Source organism: Rutidosis leptorrhynchoides, chromosome 3, assembly GCF_046630445.1.
Source record: "Rutidosis leptorrhynchoides isolate AG116_Rl617_1_P2 chromosome 3, CSIRO_AGI_Rlap_v1, whole genome shotgun sequence".
Lineage (NCBI taxonomy): Eukaryota > Viridiplantae > Streptophyta > Magnoliopsida > Asterales > Asteraceae > Rutidosis > Rutidosis leptorrhynchoides.
The window spans coordinates 57,095,152-57,118,776 of NC_092335.1; the positions used below are offsets into that span (position 1 = coordinate 57,095,152).

At 34.3% G+C, this 23,625-nt stretch overlaps 2 protein-coding genes and 1 non-coding gene across 3 annotated transcripts; all 3 read right to left on the reverse strand.

The window, feature by feature from the left end:
- Positions 1 to 201: 201 nt before the first annotated feature.
- LOC139896155 (origin of replication complex subunit 1B-like) lies at positions 202 to 6,302 on the reverse strand. Its single transcript, XM_071878742.1, has 16 exons — positions 5,551 to 6,302; positions 5,308 to 5,443; positions 5,060 to 5,212; positions 4,823 to 4,963; positions 4,576 to 4,727; positions 4,385 to 4,484; positions 3,949 to 4,071; positions 3,710 to 3,871; positions 3,570 to 3,627; positions 3,314 to 3,492; positions 3,090 to 3,195; positions 2,393 to 2,463; positions 1,554 to 1,649; positions 1,198 to 1,274; positions 948 to 1,031; positions 202 to 430 (listed from the first exon to the last, which is right to left on the reverse strand). Exons 1-16 carry the CDS (start codon positions 6,300 to 6,302, stop codon positions 367 to 369), a joined length of 2,454 nt encoding a protein of 817 aa, XP_071734843.1. The 3' UTR covers positions 202 to 366.
- LOC139903663 (small nucleolar RNA snoR28) lies at positions 5,075 to 5,152 on the reverse strand. Its single transcript, XR_011778471.1, has one exon. It is a non-coding gene; the product is annotated as a small nucleolar RNA snoR28 (small nucleolar RNA).
- A 1,519-nt stretch (positions 6,303 to 7,821) lies between the features above and the next one.
- On the reverse strand, positions 7,822 to 20,024 carry LOC139896156 (aldehyde dehydrogenase family 3 member F1-like). Its single transcript, XM_071878743.1, has 10 exons — positions 19,809 to 20,024; positions 18,815 to 18,883; positions 18,621 to 18,717; positions 17,678 to 17,884; positions 16,988 to 17,112; positions 10,492 to 10,596; positions 10,227 to 10,399; positions 9,096 to 9,186; positions 8,835 to 8,984; positions 7,822 to 8,152 (listed from the first exon to the last, which is right to left on the reverse strand). The coding sequence occupies exons 1-10, from the start codon at positions 20,010 to 20,012 to the stop codon at positions 7,910 to 7,912; spliced, it is 1,464 nt and encodes a 487-aa protein (XP_071734844.1). The 5' UTR covers positions 20,013 to 20,024; the 3' UTR covers positions 7,822 to 7,909.
- Between the last annotated feature and the right edge of the window lie 3,601 nt (positions 20,025 to 23,625).

Genomic DNA, 23,625 nt, shown 5'->3' on the forward strand with positions numbered 1-23,625 from the left:
AAGGAAACCGGTCAAACAGTACGGTACAAATAACATCAAAGGTGAATCAGTAGCTTTATTATTCTTAGAATCCAAAAGTTTAAGGACAAGACTTCAAAGGTAAAAATTGAAACCAAGTGCAACCCAATTAATAGTCCAAAAATAATCCATTTGAAATGATTGAGTGTCCAAATGAATAAGGTACACATAACATCAAAGGTAACTCGGTAGCTTAATCCTTAGATTCCAAAAGTTTAAGGACAAGACTTCAACAGTAAAAATTGAAAAGAATGTGCTCAATAATTGTAAGTGTGGTGATAATATGAAAGTATAATCTTAACTCATCAATACATTCGCCAATACAACACATCTTAATTGCCTTCCATGTCACATGTATTTGGTCAACCAAGGTAGCTCATTGCTGTCTTTCAGTGCAAAACTCACATCATCACTGCCATCAAAACCATAAATATTTCAGAATGGTAACAAAAAAGTATTTAATGGTGTTTGTTTTGTAAATTAAAACTGTTTCTAACCGTGGCGGTGACGTCAAAGGCAAGTGATGTACTTTTTGATGATGTGGCAAGGTCAAGAGATGAAGTTAAATAAAGGGGAGTGTCAAATTTGAGGGTTAAATTTGTGAATGGGTGATGTGGTAAAATATTATTGGTAGTTGGGTATAAAATATATTAATTAATAATATAAAAAAAAAAACCTTGAAAAAATCTGATTGGCTGAAAAAAAAGTGACACACCCGTGAAATTTCCGACTGACGCCCCGGGCGTCAAATTTTGACGCCGCGTTAGGGGCGTCAAGGGCGTCAAACAGCTTGCCATGTGGGATGACGGGGATAAAGTGACGCTGGGTTGGAAACAGCCTAAGTGATACACTGATGTGACTAGTAAACATAACAAAGAAAAATTAACATGTTTAACTTAAGAGTTAAAAGAGGATTAGTAGAAACCAACCTAGGAAAATTGAGCTGCAGCTTCTGTAACCTGTGACTTGCTCCTGGTTCACAGAGAATGATTCTGGATTCACCAAGCTTACACCTGGAAAGATTAAAAAGAAAAGGGTCACATAATGATTGGATGATTATGAAGAGCGGTTATGTAATTTATGTTGTTTGAGTAAGTTATAACATTTCAAAAAAGATAATACTATTTAATAACTCAGTTTCACTGCAGATATACATTTGTACAAGAAAAAATGACTTACCCAATTCTCAATAGTATGTCCCAACCTGGAAATGTAATTCCATTGCTTGTACAAAGACATGAAACGGTTTGTGCCAGCTGCAAACACAAATTAATCAGAAAACTCATCTTACCATAGAACTAGAATTAGTCATACAACATGAATATAGACAATATGCAATGTAGCAGACTAATGTAGTCATGATTCATTTTTTGTGGTGCTTTTAAATACGAATCAAGTATTTTGATGCAGTTTTTTGTACAATTATCAATATCTAAGCATTGATGGAAGAATTATTTACTGTGAGTCAAAAAGTTATATAATGTAGTTACAAAGCTTATGCACCATAGAAGAGTAAAGGTTTAAGAAAGGCTGACCTTTTCAAAGGTGGTCTCGCTCATTCCTGTTTTATAGAGTTCATGCACCATTGCTGCTAAAAAGACCTTACTCAATTTTGAACAACTCCTCATTACCTAAAGGGGACAAATATACACTTCAACAAATGTCACAATTTTATAATATGTTCGTAAAACTAGACGTTTTGCCAAATTATGATTTTGGCAGAAGCAGCATATAGTATGTGCTAATTACTGAAAAGCTTGCGAAGTTTTGTTTCAACAATAAAAGCAAACACTCAAACATTCCTTGCATATGGGCTCTGAAGTAACATCCAAGACTAAGGGTGCGTTTGATAAATTGGAATGGTTAAGCGCTGAATGGTTCATGATTCAAAGGTTCTAAATGAGTTTGGCTTTGAATGACAATAAGCTGTTTGATAATCACTTTGAATGAGCAATGTTAATGATGCCAAATGTCCTTATTAACCTTTGTATGAATAAAAACTAGAATAAAGTTGTTTAATAAGTGTTCTTGATATAATTTGAAGAGGATACTACATAAAATTTATGTGCTTAATGGTTAAGAGAGTATTTCAGCTCTGAATGGTTCAACACTGAATATCTGAACCATTCAGCATAATCTGTCATTCAGATATCAAATACAAACGGACTGAATGCTGAATAGTTCAACATTCAGCGCTGAACCATTCCATTAAGAGGTAAGCAAACACAAAGAATAATAACATTCAAAAGCTGATCAATAGTATCAGGCTTGCAAATGAACTCATGCGCTTATTAGAACAAAAATATAGGAGAGAAAGAAAAAGATAAGTTGAAAAGTTCCATATATATACTATCAGAGTGTATTTATTGTTTACCTGGATATGAGGAGCCTGAAACATTTCCTGTATGGCTGCTTCAACATCAGCCATACCCACAAGTGCTTTTCCTAAAAACATCCATCATAGATAAATAATAAATGAAAAAATCACTCTTCGTATATTATGAAACATAGTGCAACACATAATGAAGCCATATAAACATTTGTTGTTAGAAAAAAGTATGCAACAAGCACCAAACGGGTAAGCGGATAAAGTTTCTCCTATTCAAGCGACCCAAAGAGAGCGTGTATTTTTACTTTGATGTACGTGTTCTAACCGGATTATCCAATAACTATTTCCGACCCGTTTCCTAGCCGCCCAGATGTATGTTGCAGTGAGGTTTGGACCAAAGACCTCGTGTGAGGATATGAGGACACCAACCACTATGTTATCTTAGGATAATTATGCAACATGCAATAGATGTAACATTAATATTATTGATAAGTTACCGTAGGAGAATGGTATCAATGCAGACTCTGATTTTGACATTTTGTTTGATATAAGACGTTGGGGCAAACAAATATTAAAAGATGTACTACTGAACTACAGTCAAGTGAATAGTTTAATAGTATGTGTAATTAACTATAGAATCCTAATTTACATCAACAAAAGGTGGTCCACCAGTCAAAAGGTCGTAGGTTCAAATACCAACAAGACTACCCAAGTTTGAATGTTTACGAAATAAAATCTTTACCTGTTGTGCGAAGTGAGGTTGATCTCTTAACTCGGTAGTCTGCAAGTTCAGCTGCACGACGACATATCTCAAGGGCACGGCGTGCATCTCCTGAAACTGCTGCAACCTAAATAGGCATTAACCAATGCATAAGAATAAACAAAGATTGCATGTACGAAAACCAGCTCAAATTTAATTTATACAAGTTTATAAACTCAATGAATGGCGTTAGCACAATTATTAACCTTTCTTGAAGCAAACTCTATAGCTTGTTTCTCAAATGCATCAATTCCTTTAAGACGACACCCAATGATTTCTTGAAGCTGCAAGTAATTATAGGGAGCAAAACAAAGCCTTTGAATACCCATTCGGCTTGAAATTCTTGGAAGCAACTTTTCTGGAAGATCCATAGTATTTGCTATTCCTGTTATTAGTAAAAAATAGAACATAAGTGGCTAAACTTACTTTAAGACAAGAATTTTTTTTAAAATAGATGCTCACCTATGACGATAAGTTTGGAATGTGGCTTAGTAGGCCAATCAAGAATGTTGTACAAGACCTATAACATACAATTATTACAAATGTATCAGAATGCAGTCAAGTTTGGGTACAAGATGTATGGTGGTGAAATTTTTATTTACCGATTGATTTCTAGTTACTAGAAGATCGAGTTCGTCAATGAGAAGAATACAAGGACGGTCGTCATCTTTGCTATTTTTAATCCCATTAGAAAACCTGTCATTCAGTAAGTTGAGAGCTTTTTTCCAGCTCACCCTATGTCCTGTTAAAGTTTCATAAATAACCTGAAAACATATAAGAATCTAGTTTAGACAATAATTTTATAATTCAAACAGCCTGATATACCAAAATAAAACAGTACTCTGTAAATATTCTCTGGTGCAGCCAATTTCAGCCCGTTTATCTCCACAAAAGAGTACGGTTTAATAACTCCAGCATCTACTTCAGATCGAAGACTTCGCATCACCGCAAGCACACTCATAGTCTGTAGATAAACCCATATTAGAATCCAGGGTGCCCTAAAGCCAATAATGCTGATAGGTTATGTAGAAGAGCTTCATTAAGCAGATCAAAAAAACAACACATGTTTATGTTTTCCAAGTGTAGCCTGTAACACAATTTAGTTTACTTACAAGCACATATATGTTCATTACAAATACACGGCTTCAATCATGTAATAATTGAAAGAAAATGTTTATAAGTTGTGTAAAATGTTAAATAAGGATTATAAAGAGTAAGATAACAGTTATCCACACCAAACCAGAATACATCATACTTAGCCAACTGCAGAAATCTACCTTGCCAGTTCCTGGAACACCATGGATGTAAAGGCATCGTCCTAGACACTGATCATCACATATAGCACCTTTGATAAATGCACTTATTTCATCCATCTCTCTACACATAAGAAAATGAAAAGTCAAAAACAAAAAAACAAAAAAAAAAGGAAGAAAAACAACAATAAAAATAGTAGCCAGATATCACATACTTATTCCTACAGGGCAAAGATTTGGGCAAAGTAGCCAGCAGAAGTGTTGCTTTTGCCTTCTCAAGCTCGGTCTGCTTATGGGATCGCACATGCTCTGGGATTCTCTTTGTACCTATCTTCTGGAGTCCAAATGTAAAGCCTTTTCTTGAATTCTGCAAAATGTAAAGTAATTTAAGTCCAATATTAATAAAAAAATTAAATAAATTAATAATTCTTGTCAATAGGGAAATCAAATAAGCATCCTTACTGCAGCAACTTCATGAGCCGGGGTTGATCCGGTTGATAACTTAAACTTATCCTCCTTTTCATATTCCATGTCATCATCTGAGTCATCATCTGATTCCTCATCACAACTCCAATCTTCATCATGCTCAGCTTCATCATCACCCTAACAAATCATAAAGTCATCAAGTCTAACAATTTCCTCAAATCCATCATTTATCACAAACTTCCCAAAAATTAATCAATCATTTAAACTACTAACCTCTTCATTGTTATCAATCTCAGCAATTCTCTTAAAACTATGCCATTTTACATCATACTCATATTCGCATAGAAATACGTCGTCACCTTCATTCCCAGCCTTCGCATATTCATTTGGAGTCATAACATAACAATGTCGAAGAACAGTTTCCATCTACAATTAAACGATTACAAATTAAGCAATCACACACACAAAGTTATCATACCACAAATACACAACAATGTCACTAAAGTTTCAAAACGAATTACCTCGTTATCAGCAAAATCATTAGTTCTATATAGCTCCCTTTTTAAATTATGCGGCTGCCTACCCGCAGCCGTTTCTTCTGGAATTATATACCAACGACCCCGAAACCAAAAGCTACCATCAACCTCTTTCCACAAACTAAATAACACATACATTACATTACAATTACAATTGCAACACCAATTATGATAATTAATCTAATAATAAAACAAATTAGCAACTAGTAATTAATTGTGCATTTATACCTTTCGATCCGAACCGCCCATAAATCACTAGAAAGTAGTCTTTCTTTCGCAGTTCTACGCCTTTTAATCCGATCGGGTAACTGCGGTACCACTACCTTCTTCCCCGATTTCTTCGCATCGCAATAGGTACAAATCCAATTGCCTTCCGGAACAGTTCGCAAAGGCGGTTTCAAACATTTCAAATGGAATCCGCCTAAACAATCATCACATTCAATCATAACAGCTCTACCAGATTTATAACAAATCCTACATTCCTCGATTTCAGGATCATCATTATCCGAGCTGGCATCTTCTCTCCTCTTCACGTACACGTCATCTCCAACTGCAAATTCACCTCCATCGTAATTCACTTTTTTATAATAAACTCTCCGTTTCGGTTTCGGTTTTAATTTGGTAACCGATTCAGTAACCGGTTTCTCATTTCTATAAACCCTAATTTTTACTCTATCGATATCGTTATCAATTTTCCCCTTTCTTTTCTTACTTTCTGTAATATTCGGAGAAACAGGTGAGAATGTATCCTCGTTATCATCCTTTCGGTTGATTGAATCGGTTGCGATTAATCTCTTTTTCAACGTATGATTAGTAATTGAGGTTTTAGGTGTTGAATTTGTAGGTGAAGAAATGAAACGAGATGAACGGCGAGGTGAAGTTAGGGTTTGTGGTGTTTGAGGAATTGGTGTTTTTGGTGAAGATTTAATCGATGATGGTTTTTTGGGGGTTTGTTTGAGCTTCTTTGGTGTTTCCGCCATGGAAATGGTGATGGTGTTGCAGTGCTAGGGAACGGCTGCAACAAATGTGTGTATGAGAGAGAGAGAGAAAGAAAGAGGGGAGAAAGTGTGTGAAAGGGAGGGAATTTTAGAGAGAGAAAATGGCGGGAAATGGGATGTGATTTCCGCCATTGTTTCAAATGGGGAAGAGCATCGTTGACTGATTAGCAGAAATAGTTGACGTTATTAAAGCTTAATGGCGGGGTTTTATATTTACGATTTTTCCCCTGATCTTTCGTTAACCGTCACGTTCATATTTCTATACTAGTACATGAATTATTCTGTTGTTAACCCTTTGGGCTAAAACTATCAAGCTGATTGTAAATTATAAGTATGTAGTTATTTGAGATAATTTTTTTATTATGTAAAAAGGAATTATATGCATGTTATAAATTCTTGAGTATAGTTCTCTATTAGCTATGTTTAGAAAAATTATATTTACATTTATTCAAATTCAACTATTTTATCACGTAGTACTAGTTATCCATGTACTCCGTAGAACTTAAAAAATACTCATACATACGGAGTATAACAAAATTAATACGCTTTATATTGTTCATTTTGAAAACTACATATCAAAAATCATATCAAAGCATAAAATATATATATATATATATATATATATATATATATATATATATATATATATATATATATATATATATATATATATATATATATATAGTGGTAGGATCAAGAGGGAAGTAACTATTCGGGGGGAAGCGGGGGGAAGCAAAAACTTTTTTTTTTTTTAGTTTTTTGAAAAAACTTTGTTCACGAACATTATAGATGAGATGAAAATATGAACATTTAGTAGAGACACTTTGTGATAAATGTTTTTATTTTGGCGGGAAAACGCTCGAAGAAGTAATATATAACAATTATCGTGTTTTTCGAGCATATTTTGAGGTTTTAGCTATTGGTGTTTAGATATTAGGGTTTATAGGGTTTAGATATTAGGGTTTAGAAATTTAGGGTTTAGGGTTTAGATTTAGGGTTTAGATTGAGTTTTTAACACGAACGGTTTAGGGTTTAGGGTTTGGTGTTTTGGGTTTATGGAATAAACCCAAAACACCAAACCCAAAACCCAAAACCCTAAACCCTAAACCCTAAACTCTAAATCGGGCTAAATTTTACTTCACAAAACATGAGAAAAAAAACGTTCATATTCTTCACGAACAATATTATTTTGAATGTTATTTTTGTCGATCGTTTTCCCACCTAAATAATAACATTCATCACGAAGTGTCTATTCTAAATGTTCATATTTTCGTGTGATCTTGATGCCGGAAAAAAAAAATTCAAAAAAAACGAAAAACAAAAAAAAATTTTGCTTCCCCCCGATTGGTTACTTCCCCATTAATCCTGCCCCTATATATATATATATATATATATATATATATATATATATATATATATATATATATATATATATATATATATATATATATAAAGAAATTTAACAAAGAATTAAAAACAATCATATTTATGTTACACTCTTTATCCCAATATCGTCGCTTACAAGTTACCATATATAAGAAAGAAAAAATCAAGCATATTTTGAGCATATATTAATACATAAATATGATTCAAGCTTTACTTTTCAAACCTAACTTAACAAAGACAAGCGTAATGTAATCATATCTTAAACCAGATTTAATAAGTTGTAATTTCTTGTTAGTCCACGGAGGATATTTGAACCCGAAATCAATAAGATATCCCCTCACCATCACTGCCTTCTCATGGCTAAACGTTTCGAACGAGTATTTTCCGTGATACCTCCCAAATCCACTTCCGCCAACTCCTCCAAATGGTAATGTATCCGCTACATACTATAATGATCATTTTTCAAAAAAGTCCCTTAGTTTTTGTTTGTGTATGTAGTTCAAAGAACAATGATTATTATACATAGTAATTGCCGGTTAAAACTAATAAAGTGGTTAGTTAACATAATTAGTAATAATGAGGGATGAAAGTCTGCACTTTACTGCAGAGTGTTTTATTAGAATGCGGGAAATCAAACGTAAATAAAGGTTTAAAGAAACTACTCCCTCCGTCCCAGATTAATTGTCCCCAGACAAAAAACACACAGTTTAAGAAATGTCATTATCACACTGTACTTTTTTGTACTTTTTTCTTACTTTACTGTTTTACCCTCAATAAATTAATTAGAAATCCCTCTCACCTTTGTAATTTAATTAATTCATTAGGGACAATATTGTAAACTTTATCAAATTTACTTTCCATATTTGGAAGTGGACAATTAATCTGAGATGTCCCAAAAAAGAATACTGGACAATTAATCCGGGACGGATGGAGTACAAATTAAGAAGTCATAAACGAAAAGGGAAAAAATGTTTAAAAGTGAAAAATTGTAATTGTAAAAATAAATAATAATAAAAAATTAAAATGTATAATTACCAAAATACCCTAAGAACAAAACATGAAAGTTATTGTTCCTGGGTATAGGATGGTAATTATACATCTACATAATGAGTATAAGAGAATAGTTACTTGAGTTATAGCATCATTGAATGTAATGCTTCCTGATGAAGTTTCACAAATAATCTTTTCTTGGAATTTTGCATTATTCGTGAAGCCATAAACAGCGAGTGGTTTTGGCCTTCTCCTTATAAACTCAATACTATCTTCAATATTATCCAACTGCATCAATAAGTCAAATTGTCAAAAGGTTGACCATTGACTACCAAATTACCAATAACTCAATAAGTATTGTATATAGTACATTAGGATGATAATGATGCGTATTCTTACTGTGATTATTGGAAGCAATGGACCAAAGATTTCTTCTGTCATGATCGTGGAGTCAAGTGGGGGATCAAGCAATATTGTTGGTTCGATAAATCTACAAAATGCATCATTTCCCGACCTTTAGATTGGTCGCTGACTTCTTATTTAGAAAGTCAACTCACACACTCATTGTCACGAATTAATCCACTAAGATATACAATTGTTTCATCATCTCAAAATTTAACCCGGCTTCAACCTCATGGTTAAAAGGTCACGATACTACTAGGCAAGGTTGAAAAAGACGTGGGACGGGGCCGAAACGTTAGCGACCTCAAAATGCCGCAACGGAAAAAAGGGGTCGAAACGGGGTCGAAACGGATGTTGACTAACGTTGACTTATAAATAAATATATAAAAATATATATATTTATATACATATAAATATAAAGTTGACCTTTTTTACCCTTTTTGACCTTTTTTCCGTCTTTTCCGTCTTTGACCGTTTTTTTCCCGTTTTTAGCGTTGTTGACCTTTTTTAAGCTTTGACTGTCTTTTTTGCCGTTTCAAGGCCCATTGCAACGATACTAAGGCAAATCCGTTGCGGCGTCCGTTGCGGTGCCCGTTTCGGCCGTCTTTTACAACACTGCTACTAGGTCAACGACCAGTGGCGGAGCTTGAACGTTGCGGTTGGAGGGGCCAATTGTTTTCAAATGTATAATATGTTTTTTAGCAAGAAAAAACGCTAATTTTGGTGTATAAAGTTTCATATTTTATACACATCTTATGTGACAATATCGATCATAATTATACATTATCTAAGTTAACTTATCAAACTTTAGTTTTAAACTTGATTTCAAGATAAAAATGCCCAATAGATATGAAAGAATGAAGTAAATTGTTTAAAAAACAAAATCTACGCGCCTTCACCATTTTCGTCATATCTTCTTCATACGGACTCCGATTTAGTTGATTCAAAAGCCCAAATGTCCGTAACTCAAAGGGCTACAAAATACTATTATTTACTAAAACTTTTGGAGGGGCAAGGGCCCCCTCCTACCCCTATAAAGCTCTGCCCCTGTCAACGACCACCTTTTGATGAATTTTGATCATTTTATGGTTTCAGAATAAAAAATCAAACAAAAGGTAGTTAACTTACAAATTATCTTCGTCCAATGAACCACCATGAACGATTGAAGATTTAATACGAGGTTCGTCTAGAAGCTGTTTCAGTCTAGAAAAGTGTTTCTTGTGTACTATTTTAGCAATGCTATTTGACTCCATTGGATTGTCTCCAAATGATTTCTTGATATATTTTTTCAAAAGCTCCACCTTGTTGATTAATATATTTAAAGTGTTAATTATATTTTGTTTAACATAAGGTATTTAAATTTAAATGTAACAATCAAATAATGTATTCTTACCAAGGTCGATGCAAATTTCTTCTGTGTGAGAATATAATCAATTGCAATACAGGCTTGTCCGCCACACGCTCCAAATTTACCCCAAATTATTCGTTTCATTGGAATCTATTACAAAAAATAAAAATAATTCTACACATATATACTAACATATATTCAGTTATTTTATATACATATTATATGAGAAAATTACAGATATAGACTATGTCAGACAGGTATTTCAGTTCAAGACGGCCTTACTTTCGGGCGTGAACAAAAAGTGTTGGAGATATGGAGAACTTTAAACAATTAGAGGGAAGATTCCAGGAAACTCACACGAAGCTTCCACGAAGTTGTTAGGAAACTCACATGTAGCTTCTACGAAGTTGTGAGGAAATTCACATGTAGCTTCCACGAAGCTGTCAGGAAACTCACATGTAGCTTCCATGAAGCTGTCAGGAAACTCACATGAAGCTTTAAGGAAATGTTTTTTTAGCTTACTCCTTAAATCATTCTATAAATAGACCATCTTGTAACTCATTGTAAACACACCACAAATATTCAGTAAATACATTCTCTAGTTGGTCCGTGGACTAAAGCAATCACAACGATTGCATATAACCACGCTATCTCTTATGTCGATTTACATTTCTTGCATTTATAATCTTTCGTTCATTAAGTGGGTTAGTAATCTTGTTGAATTACTATCGGTGAGTGATCTTGTTGAATCACTTGCGTTGTTTTGGGTCCTAATATTCTTAAAACTAGTATCAGAGCTCAAGGTTTCGACTTTGGGTACGATGGCGGAAGACGGAAAGTTTAGAATCGACCGATTCAATGGGAGAGACTTTGGCTTCTGGAAGATGCAAATTGAAGATTACTTGTATCAAAAGAAGCTACATCAACCTCTGTTAGAGACCAAGCCCGAAAGCATGAGCGATGCCGATTGGACACTTTTGGATCGTCAAGCTTTGGGTGCGATTCGTCTTTCACTTGCTAAGAACGTTGCATACAACGTTGTGAATGAGAAGACGACGTTTGCTTGCTTGAAAGCACTCTCTAACATGTATGAGAAACCTACCGCTTCTAATAAGGTTTTTCTCATGCGACAATTTTTCAATACGAAGATGAAGGAAGGTACGAGTGCAACGGATCATATCAATGAGTTCAACAACATCATATCGAGGTTAGCATCGGTAGATATTGTGTTTGATGATGAGTTAAAGGCACTAATCTTGCTTTCATCATTACCGGAAAGTTGGTCGGGTATAGTTACCGCAGTTAGTAGCTCTACGGGAACTACTAAGCTAGCGTTTGAAGGAATAAGGGATTTGATTCTTGGTGAAGATACTCGTAGGAGAAACTCGGGGGAATCGACATCCGGTTCTTTGTTAAGTACCGACAACCGTGGTAGAAAATTTAATCGCGGTGAGAAGAAGAGTAGAAAGAAGTCTAAGAAAAGGTATCCATCGAAAGATAGAAGTGAAGTTGTTTGTTGGGGTTGCAATCAAAAAGGACACTTTCAAAGGAATTGTAAAAATGGTCTGGCGAAAGGTGTGAACTTGACCGAGGAAGAAAGTTATGATGCACTTTTATGTAGTGTTGAAAATTCTATGGAGTCTTGGATTTTGGATTCGGGAGCTTCGTTTCATGCTACTCATGTCAAAAGCATGATGAAGAATTTTCGTCCATATCAAGGCAAGGTGAGATTGGCGGACGACAAACAACTCAATATAGAGGGCATTGGATATGTTGTATTGAAGACTACTCTTGGCTCTAATTGGACCTTGAAAAATGTAAGGTACATTCCTAAATTAAAAAGGAAACTTATTTCGGTTGGCCAATTAGATGATGAAGGTAATGCGGTTACTTTTGAAAACCGCCAATGGAAGGTGGTTAAGGGTAGTTGTGTCGTGGCTCGTGGACATAAAAGGGGAACTCTTTATATGGTTGAAGTGTTTGATGAAGACACGGTGGTTGCTACGGTTAATGTTGAGTCCGAATCAACTCTATGGCATCGAAGACTCGGGCATATGAGTGAGAAGGGTATGAAGATGCTTGTTTCGAGTGGGAGAATTCCAGATTTGAAAAAGGTAGAACTTGGATTTTGCGAACCATGTGTATATGGGAAGCAAAAGAAGGTGACTTTTGGGAAATCAGGAAATGCTCCTAAGTTGGAGAAATTGGAGCTTGTTCATACGGATGTGTTTGGTCCAACCAATGTAGAATCACATGGAGGTCCTCGCTATTATGTCACCTTCATTGACCACTCCACTCGAAAGGTATGGGTTTATTTTCTTAAAGCTAAATCTGATGTATTTAATACATTTGTGAAGTGGAAAGCTATGGTAGAAAATGAGACTAATTTGAAAGTCAAGTGCTTGAAGTCGGATAATGGAGGGGAATATGGTAGTCTTGAGTTTAAAGACCATTGTGCAAAGCTCGATATTAGAATGTTGAAAACGATACCGAAGACACCGCAACACAATGGGGTCGCCGAACGTATGAATCGTACGTTAAATGAAAGGGCTAAGAGTATGAGACTACATGCCGGTTTGCCTAAGATGTTTTGGGCAGATGCGGTTAATACGGAGGCTTATTTGATTAACAGGGGACCCTCAACACCGTTGGGTTTCCGAATTCCCGAGGAAGAATGGCAAGGTAAGAAGGTGAGTTATAATCACCTTAGGATCTTTGGGTGTAATGCTTATGTGAAGACCAAAGATGCGGATAGAGAAAAGCTTGAAGCTAAGTCAAAGAAGTGTACTTTCATAGGTTACGGGTCGGATGAAATGGGTTATCGTTGTTGGGATAACGAGGCTAGAAAAGTGATTCGTTCTCGTGATGTTACCTTTGATAAAGATTCGGTTTATGGCAAACCGGAAATGGGGAGTCCTAAACCGGGTCATGTTACTTTTGACGATGTTTCTATTGATGATCTTGCAGGTTCTAGTGGGAGTACGGGTAACAATGAATTGCCAATTAACGGTGAGGCGTCAGAAAATGCTAATGATGGAAATGATTCGGAAAGCGGTGATGATTCCGAACATAGTGCGAGTTCTAGTGATGAGGAGGACACAAATGAAACCGGTCCAACCATTTCGGTTGCTCCTACACTAAGACGCTCGACTAGAGTGCCCAAACCTAATCCTAGGTATTCTCCATCAGCAAACTACTTGCTCTATACCGAGAATGGTGAACCCGAAAGTTACTTTGAGGCAAGGAAGACAAAAGAATCCATACAATGGGAGCTTGCCATGAAAGAAGAGATGGGTCACTTGAGAAGAATAAAACTTGGTCACTAGTGAAGTTACCTCATGATAAAAGGGCGTTGCAAAGTAAATGGGTGTATCGAATCAAGAATGAGTTGGATGGCAAGAAAAGGTACAAGGCTCGTTTGGTGGTTAAAGGCTTTCAACAAAAGAAAGGAGTTGACTACCAAGAGATATTTTCACCGGTGGTGAAGATGACTACTATTCGTTTGGTACTTTCTATGGTTGCATCTGAGGACTTACATCTAGAGCAACTAGATGTGAATACCGCATTCTTACATGGTAACCTTGATGAAGAGATCTATATGAGGCAACCCGAGGGCTTTGAGGTAAAGGGTAAAGAGAAGTGGGTTTGTAAGCTAAAGAAAAGTTTGTATGGATTGAAGCAAGCACCTCGGCAATGGTACTTGAAGTTTGACGAGTTTATGAAGAAGATTGGTTTCTTAAGATGTGAAGCGGATCACTGTTGCTACTTGAAGAAATTCAAGTCTTCTTACATAATCTTATTGTTGTATGTTGATGACATGTTATTTGCAGGTTCCAACATGCCCGAAATCAACAAGTTGAAAGTATTACTTTCCCATGAGTTCGAGATGAAAGATCTTGGTGGTGCTAGGCAAATACTTGGCATGAGTATTGTGCGTGATCGTGTGAAGGGTACTCTATACTTGTCTCAATCCAAATATATTGAGAAAGTTGTAGAGAGGTTTAACATGGAAAATTCAAAGGCTCGTTCTATGCCTTTGGATAGCACGATAAAGCTATCGAAAAGTCAATCACCTAAAACGGAAGAAGACAAAATGGAGATGGAAAAGGTTCCATATGCATCGGCCGTGGGTAGTGTTATGTATGCCATGGTTTGTACAAGACCCGATATTGCTCACGCAGTGGGAGTTGTAAGTCGTTATATGTCTAATCCGGGGAAAGAGCATTGGGAAGCGGTTAAATGGTTACTTCGTTATTTGAAAGGTACTTCTAATATGGGATTGTGCTTCTCTAAAAGCAATGTCATACTTAGAGGTTATGCGGATGCTAATTTGGGTGGATGTGACGATTCGGGAAAAAGCACTACGGGTTATGTTTTCACAATAGGGAAGATGGCAGTTAGTTGGATGTCTCGACTACAAAAGAGTGTTGCTTTATCAACCTCCGAAGCCGAATATATGGCTATTGCAGAAGCTTCTAAAGAGCTTGTTTGGTTGAAAAACTTCTTAGGTGAGTTGGGTAAAAGACAAGACTATTGCGTCTTGAATTGTGATAATCAAAGTGCGGTTCATCTTGGAAAGAATCCGGTGTTTCATAGTCGTACGAAACACATCAAGATAAGGTATCATTTTATTCGACAACATATAAATGATGGTACTTTATTATTGGAGAAAATCCTTGGTACGAAGAATCCTGCTGATATGTTTACTAAGGTTGTTACGACAGAGAAATTGAGGTTTTGCATTACCTCAATTGGTCTTCTAATGAATTGATGAGAGAAGACCCCAACTAGAGAATTAGAGAGTTAATATTCTAACAAGTAATGTTGAAGACCTTGTATCGAAAGTCTGCTCATCCGAAGTATGTGTTGAGTGTGCGTGTCCCAAATGGAGTTTGGCGGTATAATGGTGGTTTAACGTTCTTGGTTAGATCGTTGATATTTTGGGTTGACGAAGGTTGGGTTTGTTCAAAGTCTCCAAGTGGGAGATTGGTGGAGATATGGAGAACTTTAAACAATTAGAGGGAAGATTCCAGGAAACTCACACGAAGCTTCCACGAAGTTGTTAGAAAACTCACATGTAGCTTCTACGAAGTTGTGGGGAAATTCACATGTAGCTTCCACGAAGCTGTCAGGAAACTCACATGTAGCTTCCATGAAGCTGTCAGGAAACTCACATGAAGCTTCAAGGAATTGTTTTTTAGCTTACTCCTTAAATCATTCTATAAATAGACCCTCTTGTAACTCATTGTAAACACACCACAAATATTCAGTAAATACATTCTCTAGTTGGTCCGTGGACTAAAGCAATCACAACGATTGCATATAACCACGTTATCTCTTGTGTCGATTTACATTTCTTGCATTTATAATCTTTCGTTCATTAAGTGAGTTAGTAATCTTGTAGAATTACTATCGGTGAGTGATCTTGTTGAATCACTTGCTTTGTTTTGGGTCCTAATATCCTTACAAAAAGTCGGTGGTTATCACTGAAATTCAGAACGGATCATCGGTAAACTCTAGAATTTTGGAAAATGTGTCAACTTCTATCTAACTGATTAACATCATCCTTTTAGTTTTCCTTTGCCATTCAAACTAAACGGTTGTAAATCGATTTGATTTTATTGAATGATTGTGTTAATTTGTCTAGAAGATGTAATGTTCACAGAATCACAGGAACTTAACATTATGGATTTGCCTAATCAAACTATTCCTTGATATTTGGTGTGTTTTTGAAGACAAGGTAAAACTTTGTGTCATCCTTGTGGATTATGGACAACAAGCCAACTTGTTCATTGTCCATACATTCTTTCTTCCGAATTTTATTTATGTAGTGTTCATGCACAGTCAGAGGGGTGTATCTATGTAGTCACAGGCAGGTCCCGAAACACCTTTAGTTTGGAATTTACAATGTATATCTCAAATTTGATAAGACGCCACTAATTTAACATATTCTTTTTAGAATTTATAGTTTTTGAAGGTATACCACCCCTAAAGTACAATATAATTGGTTTTGTAAAACGCTAATGAATTTTGATCCTGAATTCGTCGCCACAACACATATGTAAATGACAAACCAGATGCACAAGCTAAGGTTTTATAAATTGAAGTGGGTATAATGTTTGAAGCTGATTAAAACATATGCTTGTTTTTCGAAAATTTAAACACCCTGTTTGTAGTGTCGGTCCATTTCGAATTCCAGCGGTAACCGTTGACTTTTTATCCATGTCCGGCAGTGAGGCCGTCTAGAAATGAAAATCGTGTCTGATCGATGTCAGTAATTTTCTCATATTATATTATCGATTGATATATGATTATAACCTAGCCTTCATAAGTCTTAAGCGATCGTTAATGTGTATATCAAACTATGTACATGATCATAATACTAATACTAATTAATAATCATAATATAATAATAATTAATAATAACACTAACACTAACGGTAATAATAACATAACAATAACAGAAGAATGAGAAGGACTAACATATATTTGAGGAGCATATCTTAAAATAATACTGTATTATAAAATGAATTACTCTTACCTTTTTATCCCAAGAACTGGAGATGAAATCAACAACAGCAGGACATTTGCCACCCAACTCCAAAGTGACAGGAGTTAGGTTTTTAGCAGCTGCTGTCATAACCATCTGGCCCACTTTTGGCCCACCTATCAATGATTCATCCAAAATAATGCGTGTCAATCTAAGTAGGTTCTCATACGCACATACATACGAATTATATTTATTTATATCCTTGAATAAAAAAATTAAATACATAAATACATGGTTTTGGGTTGTTGTGAAAACGACGTAACATAAGATACGTACGACTTTCATCATATGAACAATAAATACGTATATGTGTTGAATTGACACATATACATTACATGTGTATAGTATAGTAATATATAATATATAATATATACAGATTATAATACACTCCGTATATGTTATGTTTTATAAATGTTGTTAAGATATGGTTTTCACTATAAAAACTAATAAAGTTAGTTATTCATTATCAAATAAAATCTTTTTTTTATTGATACACCTACTACAATAATCATATTTCGTGACTATCTTCAACTTTTTCTTGGTCACTCCAAAATGTGTGCTTACAATGAAATTGAAATGGTGTGATTTCATATTTTATGTTGAGTGAATGTAGAAGTTAATTATGCGTTTTTCATATATAAAAGGCCGTTGACTCGTTGCGTGAGTAATCAAAGTATGAACCTGTGTAGAAAATCTTGTCGAACTTATGTTGAAGAAGCTTTTCGCCGACGTAGGGCCCGCCTTCAATGACCTTAATAGCGGAGTTATCAAGGTAATCACGGATAGTATTAGCAAGAACCAAGGAACATGTTGGAGCTAGCTCGGAAGGTTTAAGGATTAGTACGTTTCCTGCTGCTATTGCCCCAATAATTGGTTCAAACGATAACCCTATGGTATTCAATTTTGAATAGATGGATGAGATTAACATGAAAACAAATTAAGCATCAAAACTATGGATCTTGAAATAGAAATTTAAAGCACGTGTAGTATAGTACGAGTCATGAGATATATATTCATATATTTTTATATTTTACTTATTTTAATTAGAGTAACACGCATCCATGAATTTGATGGTTTCAATATTATTTTTATGTATGTATGCTTACACTGGCAATTATATATAGTGATTAGAGTTTATATAATTAAAACGATAACCATATTGTTTTTATATTTGTCGAAACATATAGTAGATATAATATATGTACCCTACAAATAATTGATTTCTGAACTTGAAAAACAAAATAAAACAACATAGTCCAAGCTTTACGAGACAATAAAGTGTTAGGTTGCAAACCAAAGTCCCACATCGGTCATGGGACAAAATAAATGTATGTATATAAGTTTAAGGAAAAGTCATTCTATCACCAATTGGTTTTAGAATAAGGATGGACTCTTGGGCTTATATTGCAGGATATTGTGTTTGGGCTATGCGATCCTTACATAAAGTTTAGTCGAAAGGAGAATTTATGTCGTGTGGGGAAGCGTATTAATTAAATTAAGTTGATAAACAATAAGGGTACGTATTAAATTCCAAGTATCTCAAAATTTGGTCCTTACAATACAAAGGTAGGTAGGTATGTCGAGCAGGGGTTAATTATGTAAAATATAAAAAAGTTAGAGGTACCAAATGGAAAGTTCCAAGATGATACGATGAGTACAACACCAAGCGGTTCATGAACCAATTTCGCTGAGCTTGGGAATGTGGCTAGCGGCAACTTAGCCTGTCACCATTAAATTTACTATTTTACCCTCAGAACATAATTTTACAACTTAAAGAGAGCTTTTGGAAAAATGAAAGTATTGGTGAAAATAATTTACCCTTTTGCTAGATGTCCATTTCTTTAAGTTTCCGAGTGCATGAGTTGCAGACTTGGCCACAGTTCCAATCTGCAATTATTTCAAACTCAAAACACTTTTTAATATAACACAAACAAATAATATTAGGTTTAAGCAATAAAAAAGTTAATACATGTTGTCATGTTATTAATTAATGACCAAGAAAGACCATTAATAGATCAAAGGATTAATTTTATTGTTACCACCTTTAAATTAAAAAAAAAAAAAAAAAAAAAAAGTTCTTTTAATAAGGCACCAATTAAGGACTAGTTTTGAAGCGTATCAGGAAGATGAAAGAAGAGAAGATGAATAAAGTTTTCTCTGTTTGTGTTATTTGGGAATAAAGAGCATTTTAATTTAGATTTACGAGTAAATTTGTGAACGTTTCCGACTATTTATCTGATGTCCTCAAAATATGTTAAAAGTGTACGGTTTGAGTTTGTGACCTCTTGTGAATAAAGATTTCACAACTCCCACAAGTAAACTATCTTGAAATAAATTAGATATGAAGAAGAGAAATAAAATAAGGTTCTAAAGAGAAAAGAGAAAAGATGAAGAAATCTTATTAGAAGTTTTTTGTTAACGAGTTGGAATAAAATAAATTCACTTTATGTGATGTCGATTCGAGGAGGAATAGAATACTTACAGTTTTATGATTATATAGACACAAGCCAGTTAAAATCTTATCAAGGCAACATAATTAGTACGGAGTAAATAAGTTTTCTAGCTTAAAATCAACTTAATTTCTTTTGTGAGGAATTACCCTCTTATGTATGGAAAATGCACATACCGAACTCGTTTCTTATATCTGACTCGTGAAACTTTAGTTGTATCTTACATGTAGATGCTTGGTATTGTTACTCGAAAATGTTTATAGGATAACTCATTAGACTGCATAGTTAACATATTCTTATTTTATGAGTAGTCTAAAAAAAAAAAAAAGAAAAAACTGAGTATATATCAAATGCTTGATTACCTCATCTCTATAGGCTTCAACATGATGTTTTCCCAGATCTTGATTGAGAGCCTTGAAGATATCATGTTCTCTCTCCTTAAGGAGCAACAGTATCCCTTTTAATTGCGCCTTCCTCCATGATAATTCCCTTGTTTTCCCACTATTGAAAACCTCTCTCAACCCCTTCAATTCTTCTTCATAATCACCCACACTACTTGGTTCCATGATTGTGTGTATGTTTAATTATTCCAAAATTTCAAAATGAAAACTGGTATTCATAATGTTTTTAGCCCTACAGATATTTTGTTGTGGTGACCTAGCTATGATAATAATGTAGGAATAGGAATAGTACCCTACTATGTATGTTTATAATAGTCCATAAATACGTTTCATAAATACACTCACCCACCATATTCAAGTAAAGCTTTGATGCACCGCAGATGGTAAAAAAGAAAAAGAAACATATTGCATGTAGACATTTAGTAGTAATGTTTTTATTCCGTTTCAAAATTAATGTATACTTTTAGAATGTACTACATAATATAGAAATGTCGTATGAAATATCATTTTACATATTAAAAAGTTTTTAATCGATTTGATTATTATACCTTTATTTTAAATTAATTCATTCAAGATATAAATGTATCATTTTTACCTTTATTTTATTGTAATTAGCTTAACACCCGCGAATTCACGGGATTTTTTTAGCGACGAAACAAGCCCGTCGCACCTCCGTCAGTCGCCTAGGTGTCACATGTAATACTGTTTTTTTTTTGTTTTTTAAAGGAAATGAGGAGTGCAGTTGAGAAATAATATTATTTTAATAAATGACACACTCCAAGTGACCTAGGTCACCACTCCCCACTCTCCACTTTTTCTGACTCAGCAAGTCACGCCTGACATGTCAAGTGACATGGGTCATCACTCTCGGTGCTCTAATAAAGTAAGCAAGTTATAAACAAATAAAATAAAGTTGATACTCCTATGTATCACAAAAAATAACAATTGCAATATAACACAAAGCAAACAAGTAATGATAAATTTGGATAAATGACAACAAATATCTGAATATAAATGTATCACAAAAAGTAAAACAATTAGTCACAATAGCAAATATAACACGTAGTTTATACAGTATATATTATTGAACTAAATATATTATTTTGCAACTATATATATATATATATATATATATATATATATATATATATATATATATATATATATATATATATATGGCAGGATCAATGGGAAGTAACCAATCGGGGGGAAGCAACGTTTTTTGAAAAAACTTTGTTCACGAACATTATAGATTGGATGAAAATATGAACATTTAGAAAAGACACTTCGCGATGAATGTTATTATTTTGGCGGAAAAACGATCGACAAAAATAACATTCAAGATAATATTGTTCGTGAAGAATATAAAACCCAAAACACCAAACCCAAAACACCAAAACACCAAACCCTAAACCCTAAACTCTAAACCGTTCGTGTTAAAAACTCAATCTAAATCCTAAATCTAAACCCTAAACCCTAAATTTCTAAACCCTAATATCTAAACCCTATAAACCCTAATATCTAAAACCTCAACATACGCTCGAAAAACACGATAATTGTTATATATTACTTCTTCTAACGTTTTTCCGCAAAAATAAAAACATTTATCACAAAGTGTCTTTATTAAATGTTCATATTTTCATCCAATCTATAATGTTAGTGAACAAAGTTTTTTCAAAAAACGAAAAAAAAAAAAAAATTGGCTTCCCCCCGATTGGTTACTTCCCTCTTGATCCTACCACTATATATATATATATATATATATATATATATATATATATATATATATATATATATATATGAGCAGGATCAATGGGGAAGTAACCAATCGGGGGGAAGCAAAAAAAAAAAAATTCGTTTTTTTTGAATTTTTTTTTCCGGCATCAAAGATCACACGAAAATATGAACATTTAGAAGAGACACTTCGTGATGAATGTCATTATTTAGGCGGGAAAACGATAGACAAAAATAACATTCAAGATAATATTGTTCGTGAAGAATATGAACGTCTTTTTTTCATGTTTTGTGAAGTAAAATTTAGCCCGATTTAGAGTTTAGGGTTTAGGGTTTGGTGTTTTGGGTTTATGGAATAAACCCAAAACACCAAACCCTAAACCCTAAACTCTAAACCGTTCGTGTTAAAAACTCAATCTAAATCCTAAATTTAAACCCTACATCTAAACCCTATACCCTAAATTTCTAAACCCTAATATCTAAACCCTATAAACCCTAATATCTAAACCCTAATATCTAAACCCCAATAGCTAAAACCTCAACATATGCTCGAAAAACACGATAATTGTTATATATTACTTCTTCGAGCGTTTTCCCGCCAAAATAAAAACATTTATCACAAAGTGTCTCTACTAAATGTTCATATTTTCATCTCATCTATAATGTTCGTGAACAAAGTTTTTTAAAAAAAAAAAAGGAAAAAAAATTTTGCTTCCCCCCGCTTCCCCCGAATGGTTACTTCCCTCTTGATCCTACTCCATATATATATATATATATATAATTCGAAAAAACTAGAAGATACTTGGTTATTACTGAAACAATGGTTGGTTGTCGTTATATCGGTTGCACAAGTGTATCTTGTTTCAATGTAATTGTTTTATTCGTGTTTGTGTCTTTACTTTATTTAGAATGTGGTTTGGTTTGTTACACACTTAAAGAGATGGTGAATGCTCAATATGAGGCTTACTAATTATCCAAAAAAACATATTTTGGGTCAACCTAAGTTGATTCCACCCATTTTGACAGTACACGACATACACATACACATTTAAACCCGTTACCAACAATTAGCTAATGTACATGACATACAGATTTAAACCCGTTACCTATAATTAGCTGATGTACATTTTTTAGCAAGCTTGTTGAATAATTTCACCAATTTCTCATGGTTCTTCGCTAATATAACTTTTTTTTTAGGCTTATTAGGATTAGCCTTGAAAATCTGCAGGTAAAAAACTATAATAAAACTAAATGCAAAGCTATTCTTCTAAAAGTGGAATGTAAGCAATGGAAAAAAAAAAAAAAAAAAAAGATACATTTATGGTAGCTTTTCACTTGTAATCACCATCTGACCATAATGATTAAATATAGGATAAAATGTATAGAATTTTGTACAACAAAAGCACAGTGAAAACAACAAAGAAAAAAAATGCAACGAATCTCATAGTTACGGTAATCAAGTAGACAACCCCATAATTGTTGGTTTATTTTGGCTAGTAGAAGATATGTTTATCCCACATTGGTGGGAGGAAGATGTGAAGGGTGAGTGACTTGGTTATATAAGAGGGGCTAAGTATTCATTCCAAATCGCACCAATCAATACACTTTAAGTATTTGATTATTTCTTTCTTTCTTACCCTTGTTTGAGAGTTGTATTAGTTAAATATTTGGAGAGTGTAGTTGGCTTAAGAGAGTCGTCTATATCATTGTAACAATTTGTGATATAGTGTATTTCTCTCTTTGGGGGGTCGGTGGTTTTTCTCCTGTTTTGGAGTTTCCACGTTAAATCTTGTGTTGTGTATTGTTTTTATTTCTTTACTATTATTGTTGGGCTGGGTGGTGGGAATTAGTGAGACCGTAATTTCCCAACAACTGGTATCAGAGCGTCAGGTTTGACGGGGGTCTCGGTTATAGGAGTCGGAGTATGCTCTGTGGTTGCCACGGGAGTGGATCGTCCACATCAGAAACGAGTTCTATTGATCGTATAGGGTATCTGGTTAGACAATATTTTTTCTGATTCGTAGTAATAGTTGGATTTGTTAGT

Coding starts and splice junctions, on each gene's coding strand:
- LOC139896155 (XM_071878742.1), bottom strand. CDS start 6,302: ATGGCGGAAACACCAAAGAAGCTCAAACAAACCCCCAAAAAACCATCA. Junction 5,444..5,550: donor TGGGCGGTTCGGATCGAAAG/GTATAAATGCAC, acceptor TGTGTTATTTAG/TTTGTGGAAAGAGGTTGATG. Junction 2,464..3,089: donor AACCTCACTTCGCACAACAG/GTAAAGATTTTA, acceptor GGATGTTTTTAG/GAAAAGCACTTGTGGGTATG.
- LOC139896156 (XM_071878743.1), bottom strand. CDS start 20,012: ATGGAACCAAGTAGTGTGGGTGATTATGAAGAAGAATTGAAGGGGTTG. Junction 17,885..18,620: donor ATCTTGGAACTTTCCATTTG/GTACCTCTAACT, acceptor TGAATACCATAG/GGTTATCGTTTGAACCAATT. Junction 8,985..9,095: donor CATTGCTTCCAATAATCACA/GTAAGAATACGC, acceptor TTATTGATGCAG/TTGGATAATATTGAAGATAG.